Source organism: Poecilia latipinna, unplaced genomic scaffold (assembly GCF_001443285.1).
Source record: "Poecilia latipinna isolate Pla-1442-1.1 unplaced genomic scaffold, P_latipinna-1.0 Scaffold3549, whole genome shotgun sequence".
NCBI classification, from domain to species: Eukaryota; Metazoa; Chordata; class Actinopteri; order Cyprinodontiformes; family Poeciliidae; genus Poecilia; species Poecilia latipinna.
The window spans coordinates 13220-31142 of NW_015116165.1; the positions used below are offsets into that span (position 1 = coordinate 13220).

Here is a 17923-nt window from a genome sequence, read left to right on the forward strand (position 1 = left end):
GTCAGAAGAGAATCTGCTTTAGTCTTTTGCTGCCTAAAATGTAAAACTCTGTTTTTAAAAAAGACAGGGCAGAATAGGAAGAGAAAATGTTCATTATGACTGGAAAGGTTCGATTCATTTGCGTCAGAAAAATGATGTTTTAAGGGAAACGAGATAAACGGATCAGTGAAGTTGGACTCATATTAAGTTCTTTTTTTTTTTTTTTAATGCGTTTTAAATAAAGTACAGAATATTATAGAATTACTTCTTGTGGTTTTCCACAATGTCATTTTATAAACCTAAAGTTTAATATTTGCCATTTGGGTTTTATGTGATAGACCAAGACAAAGCAGAATGTGAAAATTTATGCTGATCTGAAAAGATGCAAAACGTGACATGAAGAGGAAAACTAACTGGACATCATCCTGAAAACACCTCAACTGCAATGACATGATTCTGGCAGCATCATGATGTGGGGGAGCTGATGGAGCTAAAGACCTGAGACTGGAGCAGAATGAAAAATAATAATAATAAACACAACCAGAGATAACATACAGTACTCATTTGGGATTAACTCAGCAGATATGAGACAAATTCTACATTTTATTAGCAAAAAATTTAAAAAACTTTACTGTGATGCCTCTTTCTGTTGGTCTATTGCATCAAAACTCAATAAAATATTTGGCTTATGGTCGTAATGTGACCAAAAAAAAAAAAGAAAAGGTTCAAGAGGTGTCAATAGCTTAGAAAGAACTGTAAAAGTTTTAAATATCTGAAATGTAAGACATTTTAAACCATTTTAGAAATCAAATAGTAATGCTCATGCAGTCAAAAAGTAAATAAAGATGCAGATTTTTCATATGGAAACTTAAAACTGCCAACTATCAGAGAAAAACTAAAAGAAATAATAAAAGTAATTCTTGACGTGGTCAACATCAGATAAATGTGGAAGTCTGCTTTGGTTTCCCTGAAGCTGTTGGTTCACTGATGCTCTGTAAAAACCTGATATCTTCATAGGACTGTTGTAACTTATGTTTACATATCAGAAAACTCCTGCAGGAAACTGGTTGCACTAGATTTTATTTAGAGGCATCAGCTAAATATAAATTCCCCCTTTTGTTTTTCACATTTTAGTTTTTTTTTCTTTTTTTTGTTTTTGTTTTCTCCTACTTGTCAGTTTTGTGTTGGTCAATCACATGGAAACCCAATGAAACAAACATTTAAGTTATTTGTTGCAGTTTTATAGCATTTCATCCTATAAAACAGAGTTTTTTCTTACATGAGACAAGTAAGGCAATTATTTTTATGTTTCACTGCAAATAATGCAAAAAGATAAAGTCACATTTGACAGCTTTCTGGGATGACAATCTATTTAAATCCAAAACTAAATGATATTTAGTTTCAGAACCGCTGACTGGTCACAGGAAATGAGCCGCTGTGCACATAATGCACTTATGTGTCACTATTGTTTTACAAAAACCTGAAAATCCCAATCTGACATGAAGCAGGTCATATCTTAATCCCAGCTTCCTCTCCTGGGTGATTTGGACGAGTCTCCTTGTCCTCACCTTGTCGTCCTGTGAGTCCGGCTGCAGCAGGCTGTGCTGCTGGATGGCCATGGGCGGGGGCAGAGGAACCGAGTCGGCCCCCTCCTCTCCCTCCTCTTCTCCGCAGCTCTGCATGCCAGACGAACTGGACTTGGACAGCGTGCCGCTCGACAGGCCCTCGTTACGAACCCTCTGAGACGCACACAAGAACGGCAGCGGTGAGATTATGTTGCCTGACTCTTTCTATGGAAATCAAAGCGTGTGTGTGTGTGTGTGTGTGTGTGTGTGTGTGTGTGTGTGTGTGTGTGTGTGTGTGTCCACCCACCTCCTCCAGAGTTTCATCCTGAGGCGTGGCGGCGCTGTCGTCGGAGTCTTTCTGCGAGCCCATGGTTATCTCGCCGCTCTTCCTCACCTCCCGGTTCTTCTTGTGCTTGCTGGCCAGCTTCTTGACGTGGCCGTCCGCCTTGCCGCTGCTGAGCCGACGCACCGGGCTGGTCAGCCACTTGCGAAGCGTGTTACCTTGGAAACGTAGCAGTTACGGCTTCAACGTTAAACTCCTCTCAGTTTTACCACATCAAACAACTTCTGGCAAAACATAAAATACACTCGCACAACTAAGCCTGCCATGACTACAAATGTTCCTGTACGATAAATCGCCCCAGAAGTTATCGCGATGTCGATAATATTGTTGCTTTGAGATCATTTTCAAGTAATATTATGGTAATGGCATAATAATGCAAAAAAAAAAAAACAGGTTAGATTCTAATGAAGGTTTAACACTGGAACAGGAAGACATGTTAAAAATCCAAAGATATATAAACAACAGAAACAACAAAAAAATTAATTACTCAAAACTGTTCTTCAAAAAAGGGTCTAGTTGAGACCACAGAGCCAGACTGGAGACTTTTATCACCAAGTTTTGGTCAAAAGAGGTCAAATGGAAATGGTGCGATAAATTGATTTATTGCTTATAACAACAGACCTACATACAACATGAGCTAAGATCGCCATGACTGCCTACCTGGTCGTTTGGGTCCAGGTGAGCTGTGGGAGCTGATGCCATGGCCAGGCTGCAGCGTGGCTGAAGATCCTGGCATAATGGAGTCATTGCTGCACACCGACAGAGTGTCTGTGAGTGGCAGAGGAGGGGGCGTCTTAGAAATGCTCTGATATGCACATTCAAAGTATCGAGTTACATTGCAACTGTACTTTGCTAAAGTAAATTTGTAACATCTTATCAAGTTAACACCTCTGTAATGTGTTTTGACAGGATTTTTTTAAGAGACTGACGGAGACAAAGTGCTACATGATTGTGGAATGATGCGTTTTTGTCAAAGTCTTTCGTAAACATTTCGTAAAACTGAGAGCGTTTTGTTATTAAGAACCCCTGAAACAAAACTTTGTAAAATTCAGTTTTAATTCAGCATTCAGTTTCTATGCTCTACAAATCTGGAACCAACTTCCAGGAAACCGTAAATGTGCTGAAACACTGACTTCCTTTATTTCAAGGTTTAAAACCCACCAATTTAGAGTTACTGGGAGAATTTATGGGCCAGTAAAATGTGTTATTGTGACAGGCCTAGCTAGGAGGGATCTTTAGTGTTAGCTTTTCATCAAATACCAGAAAGTTCCACTTTGGTCCCATCTGACCAGAGAACTTCTTCCACAGGTTTTCCTCTGTCCTCTAGATTAACAAACCTTAAGTAGAACTTGTGGCTTTCTTTGCCACTCTTCAATGAAAGGTTTGTACCTCCATTTCTAAGATGTTTCTAAAGAAAAACTGTCAAATTTGCCTTCCTCTTCACAATCATGCACCATGTTTTGGTTTATCACATAAAGATCCAAACAAAAACCACTGAAGTTTGTAGTCTGAATGTGAAAATCTTTGCAGATCGGAACCGCGGCGGTCGGCTCCGAACCTTTGTGGTTAAAGATTCCCTCCATCTCCATGGACGACCTGGAGTGGGCGATGCAGAGCATGGCGCAGGGGACCAGGCCCTCCAGGGCCGGCGAGCGGTCCGTCGTCCTCACCAGGCACCAGTCGGGTTTGTCGTGGCAACGCTCCAGGACCTCGACGGTTTGCCCTCGCCTCAGCGTCAGCTCGTTGCTGTTGCTGGCCATGAAGTCGTGGATCACCACGGTGAGCTCGCAGCCGCCGGAGAGCTGAGGAAGAGAAGACCCGGTTCAGAGTTCTGATAGGACGAAAAAGGATCAGATTCTGAGCTTTTTTGCTCTGATTTTTAAAAAGTGCAGAGTTGTCACCTTGTCGCTGTCCAGCGTGTTCTGGGAGGTGCGGGACGCCAGAGAGATGGTGTCTGGTTGGCTGCTGCCTTCACCCTGACTGTCCAGGTCCTCTAAATCCCTGAACGCAGAACACAGGACTGTCATACTGCCATTGTCCTCAGAAGGAGGAAAGATGTTTCACTCTCTAACTCCAGTGGTGTTTACCTTCGTCCTTTGGGATGCTTGGCGGTGCTGGGTTTGGGGATGTGAATGGGCTCCTTCAGGGCTCCTCTCAGATGAATGGTGCGCTCCTGGATCACCTCCCTGATGTGTTTGATCCAGTCCTGTTTGTTCTCAATGTTCGATGCCTATGAAAGGGCGGGAAAGGGAGATGTTGAACGAGATCTGGCGTGAGATCTCAAAACGAAAAATAAAAACTTTGTTAATGAAATTTCACTCCGTTTCACACAAGTCTGAATGACTTCTCTTTATTTTACTTCTGGTATTTTTTAAATTTACAGGTACATCTGGGGAAAAAATTACATTTCTGAATGTTAAACTCAGATTTCATAGAGTGAAATATTTCAAGGTTTTGTTTCATAAGTTAAATATCAGAAAGTCATGGTTTCACACCTTAATCAGATAAATAACAATGCAGTATGAATCTTTTTTTCTTTTTTACATATTTGTTAAAACTGTCACCATGTCAGGACAGAATAATATGAGACAGATAATCTGTGAAAACATCAATCTCCTCCTCCCTGAGCTGTTGCTGTTGTCTGAAGAAATGCACCGCTTGGTTCTGATTGGTCAGAAACAACCAATCAGAGCCAGAAGGAGGGTCATAGAGCTGTCCATCATCTTCATGAACGCACTGCTAAATGTGCAAATGGCGGAGAAAGAAGTTACCATTACAGGAAAACTGTTTGTCAGCCATCATCAGTGGCTACGCTAACTAGCCTTAGCACTCATGACAAGCTCAGCTGAAGTTGTATCCTAGCAGAGAGCGAGAAAAGGGGGTGATGGGGTGGGTGGCGCCTACATGGACATGATCAACAGCGCTACAATCTGCCTCCTGGCCCTGATTGGTTGTTTCTAGTTTTCACCTGGAGCACAAGGGGAAAGCAGAGGAGCTCGATTTTTTCATAGATTGTATCATATTATACTGTCATGACATTCTGACAGTTTCAACAAATGTGTGAAAATCTACTTTTATATATATGTTACATAGTGCAGCTATAACCCAAAACATCTCATCCTTTTTTTATTGATCCTCCATAATGTTCTGAGACGCTGCATTTTGGGTTTTAATGATCTACAAGCCATAAGCAAAAAAATTACAAGAAATTAAAGCTTGAAAAATTTCACTGTGTAATGAATCAGAGTTTCACCTTCTGAAATGAGTGACAAAAAATATTATAGAAATAGCCGCACACTTAGATTAGGTTATCAACAAAGAAAATTAATCAGTATTTTTTTTTCATTTGAATAAAAAAGATAAAACTTTAAATTATTATTTTGGAAAACCATAATTCTTTCCGCCAAGGATTTTTGTGTTAGTATCCAGGACTGGGAAGCCGTTTAAAGATGTACAACACACTCAGCCAAAGCCGTCCTGTAAACAGTGTTAATGAACTAACGTGCAGGAAGCGTGCAGACTTGTGTGAAGCAGATGAGGGCTGTGTTGTGGGATCGTTTGTACTCACCGTTGCTCCATGTTTGGCTCCCTGACTTAGCTTTGAATTTAAAATATAGAATAAAGAATTTCACTGATTTGGCTTGAGAAAATATACGGGACATTTTTTTTTTAATGCGCTCACAAACAAAACAAAGAAATGAAGTCACGTGATAGAAATGCAAAACACGGATATAATCTGCCTTTGACAGAGTGCTGATGTCCATTTAAATGTGCAGACAGTAATGAGGAGAGTGTGTGTGTGAGTGTGTGTGTGTGGGGAGACAATTTACAATGCACATACTGCATGGCTACTAGTCAGTGGTTAGCTCAGTAGTGAACGTGTGTAACAGAGCTGAGTGTGGGGGGTTTCTGGGCTCATGCTGTTCCAGCGGCGGACGCTAACTTTAATCCATCTGTGAGCTCCACAACAAAAACACACAGAAGATGAATGGAGGGGTGGCAGAGGGGTGTGGGGGGGTCCGGATGATTAAAAGATCGTTTTTCTGCTTCAAACAGGGAGACGACGTGTTACTTTGATGAAGTGGCATGAGAGACCGTGGGCGTTCATGAGCTGACGGTGTCACCAGCGTTGGTGGAAGCGATTCAGCCCACATAGAGAGTTAGATGTACAAACATCCACGGAAAACACAGCCCCGGGTTCACAGATGTGTTTGTGGATTTGTTTTTTTTTTTTTTAACAGATGGAACAAAGCTGAATCTGACCGGAGGACAAAGACGACAGAGAGAAAGAGGAAAGGAAGGAAGGAGGACAGAGGAGGGCTGACAGAAAACTGCAGCTTATAAAACATTACAAGTTTATGATGGAGAATCAGGGACTAAGAAAAAAATAAAACAAAAGTGTAAGGAGGAAATCATATTTTCACATGTTGAATGAATTCATATTATTATGAAAATATACTACAAAAAAGTTGTAGCATTACAACTTCTTCCTCATTTTATTTTGAAATTATTCTCGTACAACTATTCTCAAAATGCCATAATTTCATTTTCGTAATATAATGACGTTATTGTCATATTATTACAACTTTTTTCATAATATTCCAACTTTATTCTCACAATAGTATTACTTTATTCACATAATACTATGACTATTATTGATATACAACTTATTTAAACTTTACTCCCATAAATTGTATTTATTTTTTTCTTAGTATCGCCCTAATACTAGTCAAAGAAAAGGGAAAAAAAAGAAAGAGAAGGAAAGCTACACATTTGGGTTAGACCAATACAGATAATTCAAAATCATGATATATGTAAAATCTTAGCCTCTCATTTTTCTCAGTGTAGTTTTTAACATCTTCCTCTTACAACTGTATTAGCCAACCCTTGAGAACATGTCAGCAGAAGAAAAAGGAGAAACCTTCTCATTCCTTACCTTGAGAACTATTTTGTTGTCAGAAGTCGGGGTACGTCCCACCCATAAGGCAAACTTACACGGATCTCCTTCGACGTGCTCCGTCACGCCCAGCTCAGACGTCTGCAGGAGGAAAAGGAAGAAAGAACGCACCAAACGTTTCAGGTTGTTCCTAATTTACCAGGTTGGAGATGATTTCACTCTTATGCCAAGAGAAGACAAGAAAAAAAAGTTGTCCTGAGGTAAAAGGTGGCATTTATTATCCCAAACCTGACACCGGATGTGAGTTTTATTACATGCATGTTCTATAAACTTATTGCTAAAGTTAGCTTTTGATTTAGCAGAGTTAAAGGGATATGTCACTTCAACTGATATTGATCCGAGTTTTTTTAAAGAACTACCACCATTACTCTTTTGTTTGTTTGCAGGCAAAAAAAAAAAAATAAAAGATCTGTAAGTTTTCAAGTTAGTAGCTCAAAATCAAAACAAAACTATTATATATATATAAATCTATGTGTGTACACATATCAACCACCTCTGCTTCAAGTGTTGTTTTCCCTTTGATTGTAACAGCAGAGATGGAGGAACAAAAGCTGAAAGCTCTGTGTGGATCCGTCCTCCTGTACTTACAAACAGCTTGCTCTTGTAGATGTATTTGCTCCTGCCGTTGGAATCCTTAACCTCCTTGCTGAACACCAGAGACATCTCGAAGAGGAAGAGGTGGCGCTCTCGGCCTTTACGGATCAAAGTCTTGGGATCCCAGACCTGGAAGGAGTCCTGGAGGATGAGCTCGCCCTGAGACTCTATGTTCTCATCGAATCCTGGAGGAAAAACGGTAAATTTGAACAGAGAGACTTCTTAAAATCTAATCAGTATTTTGTCAAAAACGTTTTTTCTTTCATACTTCGCTTTCGATCTCCTCAACTTTTTTTAATCTCATTGAAAGTTTGATGCATTTATTTTTATTTTGTAATAGATTTGCGTTAACTAGAGGTTTTCTTGAGGTGGAACACATTTCTTTGCAAAATAGTTTGGACTCCAAATCAGATTAAATCAGGAACATTGTGAACAGTCAGTTTCAAGTCTTGCCAAATATTCTCTATTTTACGCGTTAGTTCTGTCATAAAAAATAAAGCTTTGACTAATAAATAACTCTCAGCCTTAATCTCAAGATTTTTTTAAGTCTCTTTGGTTACCTTCACACAGAAGGCAAATGCAACCCAAACGATTTTTTTTTTTTTTACCAAAATGCGACCAACATCTGACTTTTCACAGTAGTCTGAACGGCCCAGTTCCAGCCTTTACTCCCCCAAAAGAATCAGAAACTTTCATATATGGCACTAAATCAGGTTCATATCCAAATGACTTCAAAGTGTCTGAACGTCGCATGTCGCATTTTATCTGACTTTTATGTCATTGATGTGAGACATGCGTCGTAATTCTGCATCAGAAGAAGACAAACTGGACATAAACAATGGCTGAAAATGAAATTATAATTCTGAAACTTTGAAAGTAGTCTGTGTCAGTGAAGCTAATTGCATCACAAGCCCATCACTCTTATCTCTGACTTCTCGTCCAGACTTCCACAAAATGCTGTTGCTATTAGATGTGTTTTCTTTCTATTAGCTTCCTTTACGTTGCTGTGATTTTGTGATAACACTATCGGCTCCCGTTGCTGAATAAACTTTAAAATCAATCCATTTTCACTTTCCTTCAGACATAAAATAGTTTAGCTTTAACAAGTTAGATATTATTGGCCAAGTAACAATTAGCAGATCTAGATCCACAGTCCAACCACTGTGTGGCGCTCACCTTCCAGCATGGAAAGATGCATGGCATCATTTGCCTTCTTGGGAACGTTGAGCATCACCTCCAGGCCGTCTTTAATCTCTCCTTTCCCTTCTTCGCAACACGTCAGGAGCTCCTAAACAGACAAGCGGACAGGAAATCAGCAGAAGCGCCATGGAGACCCTTGAATGCAGCGGCTGTGAGGTGCGGTGAGATGTGCGACCTTCAGCAGAAGCTGATACTTGGTGATTCTCTGCACCGGCTTGATCAGATAGGAGGAGATGGAGTTGGCCAGCCGGTGCCGTTGCTGGATTTCCTGTCACCAGACAGAAAAAGGTTGGGTAAGTTCTGTTCATACGCAGCCCATGAAACCTTCCCGGTGTGGCCGTCGCTAGCGGTGCTACTCACGTCAAAGTAGTTCCCAGCATGCTCCAATATGAGCTGCGTGGAGTCGGGTTTGTTCTTGCAGTAGTTCACGTACATCTGGAACTTGTCGGCCTTAAAGAGCAGAGAAATGTTACAGATGGATGCGGTTCTGTTTAGGGTCTGGTGACATAATGCTAACACCTGATGATACGTACCCAAGTGACAAAGCAGTGGCCAACATCTTCTGGAAGCTGCTCATACTTCTCCAACTCTTTGAGAAAGATGCTGGAATAAATTTAGGAGTGTGAGATGAAAACGTAAAATAAAAGTAAAAAAAAAAAACTACTTTATTACATGGAGATAACTGCATAAAAATAGTTTAAATAACTGCTAAAAGTGATATGAAAAACTATGTGCATCCTATTATAGGGTAGTAGTAGGAGTCACATATTGTCGAAGAGCAATTTCTGCCCATTGTTCATTACAAAATTCCTTCAGTTCACTGATGTTTGCAGGCGTTTATTTATACTGAGCTTTATTAGGTCACAACTACAGTAACTAAAATGTCTGGACTTTATTTTCTTTTTCAGCTGATCGTTGCAGATTTTCTGAGTGTTGATGATTATCTTGCAGTTTACGTCATATTTCACACTTTAATACTGTTATATACAAAAATTCATGTCGGGCATGTTGCATATACACCATGCTTAACATTTTCCAAAAAAACAACAGCTGTGTATTATAAACAGGAAAAAAAATATTACTGAGAAAGGGACAGGTTAATAAAATATCTGTTCTTCTTCCTGCTCCCTTTGCACATGTGCATAACGTGTCGTAAGAGAACGAGTTTATGAATCAATAATGAAATTTGTTAATAACCTGATTGATTGATTAAACTAAACAATGCTCTTTGCCTTTCAATGGGCGTGTCTTACTTATGGTGGAATTCGTAGAGGTCCTGCATGTTCCCAAAAATGATGTGCTCCTTGTTGATGATTCCTGGGGGAATCTCCTCCACGCCGCTGGTCATCTCCCACAGGTACGTCTGCGTGAACAGCAGAGAGGAAAGGCCACAGTTACCATATTTTCCAGATGTTTCCAGACGTTTGGTGCGCGTCTCGGAGGTTTTCTTACGTCCATGCATTCCCGCAGGTCTCGCACATACGTTTTCTCCGTCTGAATCAGCTCGGCCATGATGAACCTAGACACACACACAAAAAAACACACACACAGGCACAAGTTGGCAGCTTGTCATACTGTCCTCATTCAAGCGGTGAATAATCAATAGCTCCTTCTCAGCTTGTCAGCGTTGTCCATTTACTGCAGTGAATAATGAAAGCCTTATGGGGCCATTAAACTCGGTCATAAACCTGCCAGGAGTGACATAAATTATGCTGCTGATTTGTGGCACGAGGCTGAAGTGACACAGTCCCCCTCCGCCCAGCGCAGCAGAGAGAAGCCGAACAGACGGAGATGTTTAAAGTCCATCATGCCTTCACATTTACATTAAACTCCCTTATTCAGCGTTGACAAGAACAATGACGGATCAGTTTGGAGCTCGTCCTCTGGAAACAGCGCCGGGCTTCTTGTTCGCCTAATTCAATTAACTCGGCAGTAAATCTTTGGTTTTCTGAAGGGAAAGCGCTGACTTGTTATCGTTTCCTTATTATGTAAAGTAAACGCAGTCCTGACTGCATTCATAAAGCAGGCTGCTTTTAATCTGCTGATGCTCCGAACGGCGTGGCAAACAGGAAGCGGCTCACGTACTCCTTCCTGCGCGTCGACTTGCGTTTCTCCTCGTTCGGCTCGTGCGCGGCGGCGTCCCTGAGTTTGATCTCTGACCCCGGAGGAGTGGCTGGGATGATGTCCAGCTGAAGGTCCTTGCTCTAGAAAGGAGGGACACTCAAAGATTAGAGGGCGTACTGAGGCATCATGGGAGTGAATTAGGTTTTAACTGGGGATGGATGATATGGGGGAATAATAAAATCTGACTTGTTTTCATGCCAGATCAGATTTTGCTTTCTTGCATGTTTTCTAAATAATTACAAATGACAGAAAATAATTTTGACAAGTGGTTTTTACTCCCTTCTGTGAGTTTACAACCAAATATTAGGACCAGGCAATGAGAATTTAGTTTAATCATGAGAATATAGTGATGTTATTAAAAGAATAAAAAACTGAATTTTACCAGAAGTTTTGAAATTACAAGAAATTTATTTTAATGAGAAAAAAGCCTGGATAGATCATTTTCTTGTTTTTTTTTTTTTTTTATAAAACTCAGACTTACTTTATTGTCATTGCACAAAGACACAACAGTGAATTTGGCAACAAAATGTCATTGCCTGGCTGCACAAAAAATAAATCTGACTTTAAATACATGTAGATATATAAAATTGTTACTGGGGAAAGTAAGAAAAAAATATTAGGACCTTTTTCTCGTATTATTTAGACTGTATTGATGCAACATCATAGCTTTCTCACAGAAAAGGAAAACAAAAGAAATGACCCTTATAATTTGTCGTAGAGTTGACCTGAATTCAAAGTTTAAATGAACAGAAGCTGCTAGTCAAACAAGATGGCCGCCCTGGGCGTCATGACATCACTCTGAACTATGGAAACCCAAGGAGTGAAAGGGTGAAAAAACAAATCCAGATTAAATTTTCAAATGCCAAAAATCTGACTAATGGCTCAAACAGATTCATCGTCCAGCCCTGATTTTAAGCATCGATCACCCGTACCGCCTTGTTGGAGTCTGACGGGATGCCCAGGGCTTTCTCCAGGCTGCTGCGGTACTTGTCCATGCGCAGGGAGAAATCTCTGTAGCGTTTGTCCACGGCCGTCACCCACTTCTTAATCTCCGCCGCGTGGCTGTGGCCTTTCTCGCAGAATCCGTCGGCCAGCTGGATTAGCAGCTTCACGCGCTCCTTGGTTTGCTTTAGAAGGAGAGCAGAGTGAGTTTAATATTCAAATCTGCAGAAGATGACATTAAATCTGTGTTGTTGCGACCTCTGACCCTGGCTGTGATGTGGAAGTCCTCGTGCTCCTTCAGGAGTTCCTGCGTGTGATGGATGCTGGAGCCGGTGGATGTGTGTGTAGACAGGTAAAACTCCCCGGTGTCATGAATCCACTCCAAAGCCTAGACACACACACACACACACACACACACATTTGTTTGACACTGTTACGTGTCTCTGTGTGTCCTCTCCCTCTGAATAAACCACAGCATTCCCGTCAGGCTTCCAGGTTTCTGTCTCTGGATGTGTTTGCTGTACCTGCTTGGCGCTGCGTTCAAACACCACGTACTGCTGACACTGGTCCAGCCGCCGCTTCCTCATGGTCCAGAAATGCAGGACTCTGTTTTCTCGCTGCAGCAGCTCGTTCAGGATGTCTGAACACAAAACAAACAGGAAGGATTTCAGTGGAGACGTTTAACTCTGTGACGGCCGAGTTAAATCAGAAAGATTTTAGAAGTAGTGTAAATTATTTCACTTTTTATACGTATCCACATGTGAATAATACATAAATCAATTGTATTCATTTTTACAGTTCTTCCACTTAGGAACCCCGAGTCTCCATGAATAATTAACTTAACAAATCTCTATTTGATTGTTTTAAAAATGTAATCTTGCTCATCTATACCCAGTGTTAATTATACATTTTTGTATTAATAATTGAACTGGCTTTCTGTTTAGGCTGACTAAGACATCTTTGTATTCGTGCTTTCACCGAAATAAATAAATAACTTCCAACGCTGCATCCAAAAAGCCAGCCAATGTGACCTACATCTGTCTTTTTCACAACAGTCTGAACAACTAGATGACTATCTTTTCACCCTCAAAAAAAATCTGAATTGTGCTCCTTCTGCTGTTCTGAATGAGAAATGAATACAACTGCTTTCAAGGCGTCTGCAGTCTGAAAGGTCATGTTGCATTTTATCTGACTTTTACGTCATTCATGTGAGACATGCGTCATAATTCTGCACCAGAAGAAGACAAATTGAACGTAATCAGTGGCTGAGAATTATAATTATAAAATTCTGAAAGACGTCTGTGTCACTGAGCTGCATCACATCCCAATCCCACCACGACTGGCTCCGACTTCGCATCCAAACTGATTTTTCTATAGAAGTTGATGCTCCACATGAGGCCATCGCTGTTAGTTGTGTTTTCCTTTTATTATCTTCCTTTGTCTTGTTATGATCTTGTGATACTGTCAGCTGCCAATGCTGAATAAACTTTAAAATCATGTTATCCACTATTATTTGTATAAACTGTCCGCTGCTGTGTGACGATGTTCTGAGTCACGTTGGGGATGTAAATCATTCACACACAAGTCTAAATTCAGTCACAACCTCTAATAGTATGAACGACCAGGCAAAAAATGAAAACTGGATTTGAGCATCAGAACCTGCTGTATGAACGCAGCCTCAGCTCCCTTCAGTAAATTATCCATCACTTACTTTTAACCTGTTGTTCCGGCGCCTTGACGTGGCTCAGCATCCCCGGCATGTTGACGCTGTTTCTGTGCATGTACTTCAGGAAGACGTCCGCGTTTCTTCTGGCCAGAGTGCAAGCCTGGCAGAAACGTCAGAAAAGTCAGAGCAGAAGTGTGACCAAAGACTTGGTTTGGTTTCATTTTCACAGGACGCATCGCACCTTGAGGAACGCCTCCTTCTGTTCCAGGTGCTTGCTGATCATGGGGGTCACATGGTCTGTCTCACAGTTGGGTCCCAGCTTGTCAGCTCCTCCGCACCAGTCCTCCTCCCTCTTGTACTCCTGCTCCAGGCTCTCCAGCACGCTGCACACCTGAACACAAAGTCAGTCAGAGACACAGAGCAGTGCTTTAAATGGACAGAAACAGCAGCTGGGCTTCATGTTTTAACATCTTATTTATACGTTTACAGTATTAGGGGTTTTTTTTATAGGATACTGTTTTGTAGGTACAATGCAGGACTAGAAAAGNTGACATTCTGACAGTTTCAACAAATGTGTGAAAATCTACTTTTATATATATGTTACATAGTGCAGCTATAACCCAAAACATCTCATCCTTTTTTTATTGATCCTCCATAATGTTCTGAGACGCTGCATTTTGGGTTTTAATGATCTACAAGCCATAAGCAAAAAAATTACAAGAAATTAAAGCTTGAAAAATTTCACTGTGTAATGAATCAGAGTTTCACCTTCTGAAATGAGTGACAAAAAATATTATAGAAATAGCCGCACACTTAGATTAGGTTATCAACAAAGAAAATTAATCAGTATTTTTTTTTCATTTGAATAAAAAAGATAAAACTTTAAATTATTATTTTGGAAAACCATAATTCTTTCCGCCAAGGATTTTTGTGTTAGTATCCAGGACTGGGAAGCCGTTTAAAGATGTACAACACACTCAGCCAAAGCCGTCCTGTAAACAGTGTTAATGAACTAACGTGCAGGAAGCGTGCAGACTTGTGTGAAGCAGATGAGGGCTGTGTTGTGGGATCGTTTGTACTCACCGTTGCTCCATGTTTGGCTCCCTGACTTAGCTTTGAATTTAAAATATAGAATAAAGAATTTCACTGATTTGGCTTGAGAAAATATCGGGACATTTTTTTTTTAATGCGCTCACAAACAAAACAAAGAAATGAAGTCACGTGATAGAAATGCAAAACACGGATATAATCTGCCTTTGACAGAGTGCTGATGTCCATTTAAATGTGCAGACAGTAATGAGGAGAGTGTGTGTGTGAGTGTGTGTGTGTGGGGAGACAATTTACAATGCACATACTGCATGGCTACTAGTCAGTGGTTAGCTCAGTAGTGAACGTGTGTAACAGAGCTGAGTGTGGGGGGTTTCTGGGCTCATGCTGTTCCAGCGGCGGACGCTAACTTTAATCCATCTGTGAGCTCCACAACAAAAACACACAGAAGATGAATGGAGGGGTGGCAGAGGGGTGTGGGGGGGTCCGGATGATTAAAAGATCGTTTTTCTGCTTCAAACAGGGAGACGACGTGTTACTTTGATGAAGTGGCATGAGAGACCGTGGGCGTTCATGAGCTGACGGTGTCACCAGCGTTGGTGGAAGCGATTCAGCCCACATAGAGAGTTAGATGTACAAACATCCACGGAAAACACAGCCCCGGGTTCACAGATGTGTTTGTGGATTTGTTTTTTTTTTTTTTAACAGATGGAACAAAGCTGAATCTGACCGGAGGACAAAGACGACAGAGAGAAAGAGGAAAGGAAGGAAGGAGGACAGAGGAGGGCTGACAGAAAACTGCAGCTTATAAAACATTACAAGTTTATGATGGAGAATCAGGGACTAAGAAAAAAATAAAACAAAAGTGTAAGGAGGAAATCATATTTTCACATGTTGAATGAATTCATATTATTATGAAAATATACTACAAAAAAGTTGTAGCATTACAACTTCTTCCTCATTTTATTTTGAAATTATTCTCGTACAACTATTCTCAAAATGCCATAATTTCATTTTCGTAATATAATGACGTTATTGTCATATTATTACAACTTTTTTCATAATATTCCAACTTTATTCTCACAATAGTATTACTTTATTCACATAATACTATGACTATTATTGATATACAACTTATTTAAACTTTACTCCCATAAATTGTATTTATTTTTTTCTTAGTATCGCCCTAATACTAGTCAAAGAAAAGGGAAAAAAAAGAAAGAGAAGGAAAGCTACACATTTGGGTTAGACCAATACAGATAATTCAAAATCATGATATATGTAAAATCTTAGCCTCTCATTTTTCTCAGTGTAGTTTTTAACATCTTCCTCTTACAACTGTATTAGCCAACCCTTGAGAACATGTCAGCAGAAGAAAAAGGAGAAACCTTCTCATTCCTTACCTTGAGAACTATTTTGTTGTCAGAAGTCGGGGTACGTCCCACCCATAAGGCAAACTTACACGGATCTCCTTCGACGTGCTCCGTCACGCCCAGCTCAGACGTCTGCAGGAGGAAAAGGAAGAAAGAACGCACCAAACGTTTCAGGTTGTTCCTAATTTACCAGGTTGGAGATGATTTCACTCTTATGCCAAGAGAAGACAAGAAAAAAAAGTTGTCCTGAGGTAAAAGGTGGCATTTATTATCCCAAATCTGACACCGGATGTGGGTTTTATTACATGCATGTTCTATAAACTTATTGCTAAAGTTAGCTTTTGATTTAGCAGAGTTAAAGGGATATGTCACTTCAACTGATATTGATCCGAGTTTTTTTAAAGAACTACCACCATTACTCTTTTGTTTGTTTGCAGGCAAAAAAAAAAAATAAAAGATCTGTAAGTTTTCAAGTTAGTAGCTCAAAATCAAAACAAAACTATTATATATATATAAATCTATGTGTGTACACATATCAACCACCTCTGCTTCAAGTGTTGTTTTCCCTTTGATTGTAACAGCAGAGATGGAGGAACAAAAGCTGAAAGCTCTGTGTGGATCCGTCCTCCTGTACTTACAAACAGCTTGCTCTTGTAGATGTATTTGCTCCTGCCGTTGGAATCCTTAACCTCCTTGCTGAACACCAGAGACATCTCGAAGAGGAAGAGGTGGCGCTCTCGGCCTTTACGGATCAAAGTCTTGGGATCCCAGACCTGGAAGGAGTCCTGGAGGATGAGCTCGCCCTGAGACTCTATGTTCTCATCGAATCCTGGAGGAAAAACGGTAAATTTGAACAGAGAGACTTCTTAAAATCTAATCAGTATTTTGTCAAAAACGTTTTTTCTTTCATACTTCGCTTTCGATCTCCTCAACTTTTTTTAATCTCATTGAAAGTTTGATGCATTTATTTTTATTTTGTAATAGATTTGCGTTAACTAGAGGTTTTCTTGAGGTGGAACACATTTCTTTGCAAAATAGTTTGGACTCCAAATCAGATTAAATCAGGAACATTGTGAACAGTCAGTTTCAAGTCTTGCCAAATATTCTCTATTTTACGCGTTAGTTCTGTCATAAAAAATAAAGCTTTGACTAATAAATAACTCTCAGCCTTAATCTCAAGATTTTTTTAAGTCTCTTTGGTTACCTTCACACAGAAGGCAAATGCAACCCAAACGATTTTTTTTTTTTTTACCAAAATGCGACCAACATCTGACTTTTCACAGTAGTCTGAACGGCCCAGTTCCAGCCTTTACTCCCCCAAAAGAATCAGAAACTTTCATATATGGCACTAAATCAGGTTCATATCCAAATGACTTCAAAGTGTCTGAACGTCGCATGTCGCATTTTATCTGACTTTTATGTCATTGATGTGAGACATGCGTCGTAATTCTGCATCAGAAGAAGACAAACTGGACATAAACAATGGCTGAAAATGAAATTATAATTCTGAAACTTTGAAAGTAGTCTGTGTCAGTGAAGCTAATTGCATCACAAGCCCATCACTCTTATCTCTGACTTCTCGTCCAGACTTCCACAAAATGCTGTTGCTATTAGATGTGTTTTCTTTCTATTAGCTTCCTTTACGTTGCTGTGATTTTGTGATAACACTATCGGCTCCCGTTGCTGAATAAACTTTAAAATCAATCCATTTTCACTTTCCTTCAGACATAAAATAGTTTAGCTTTAACAAGTTAGATATTATTGGCCAAGTAACAATTAGCAGATCTAGATCCACAGTCCAACCACTGTGTGGCGCTCACCTTCCAGCATGGAAAGATGCATGGCATCATTTGCCTTCTTGGGAACGTTGAGCATCACCTCCAGGCCGTCTTTAATCTCTCCTTTCCCTTCTTCGCAACACGTCAGGAGCTCCTAAACAGACAAGCGGACAGGAAATCAGCAGAAGCGCCATGGAGACCCTTGAATGCAGCGGCTGTGAGGTGCGGTGAGATGTGCGACCTTCAGCAGAAGCTGATACTTGGTGATTCTCTGCACCGGCTTGATCAGATAGGAGGAGATGGAGTTGGCCAGCCGGTGCCGTTGCTGGATTTCCTGTCACCAGACAGAAAAAGG

At 40.4% G+C, this 17923-nt stretch overlaps 1 protein-coding gene across 1 annotated transcript in view; it reads right to left on the bottom strand.

Moving 5' to 3' along the window:
* The window catches only part of LOC106941209 (triple functional domain protein-like), a 43120-nt gene that overhangs the window by 12724 nt on the left and 12473 nt on the right, over nt 1-17923 (bottom strand). The window contains exons 19-29 of the mRNA XM_015024150.1: nt 17810-17902; nt 17611-17722; nt 16429-16619; nt 15821-15922; nt 14454-14483; nt 3975-4117; nt 3789-3888; nt 3446-3689; nt 2548-2655; nt 1852-2045; nt 1548-1718 (exon numbers count right to left, since the gene is read on the bottom strand). Coding sequence (XP_014879636.1) covers nt 1548-1718; nt 1852-2045; nt 2548-2655; nt 3446-3689; nt 3789-3888; nt 3975-4117; nt 14454-14483; nt 15821-15922; nt 16429-16619; nt 17611-17722; nt 17810-17902 — 1488 coding nt within the window. The remainder of the gene's footprint in view (nt 1-1547; nt 1719-1851; nt 2046-2547; nt 2656-3445; nt 3690-3788; nt 3889-3974; nt 4118-14453; nt 14484-15820; nt 15923-16428; nt 16620-17610; nt 17723-17809; nt 17903-17923) is intronic.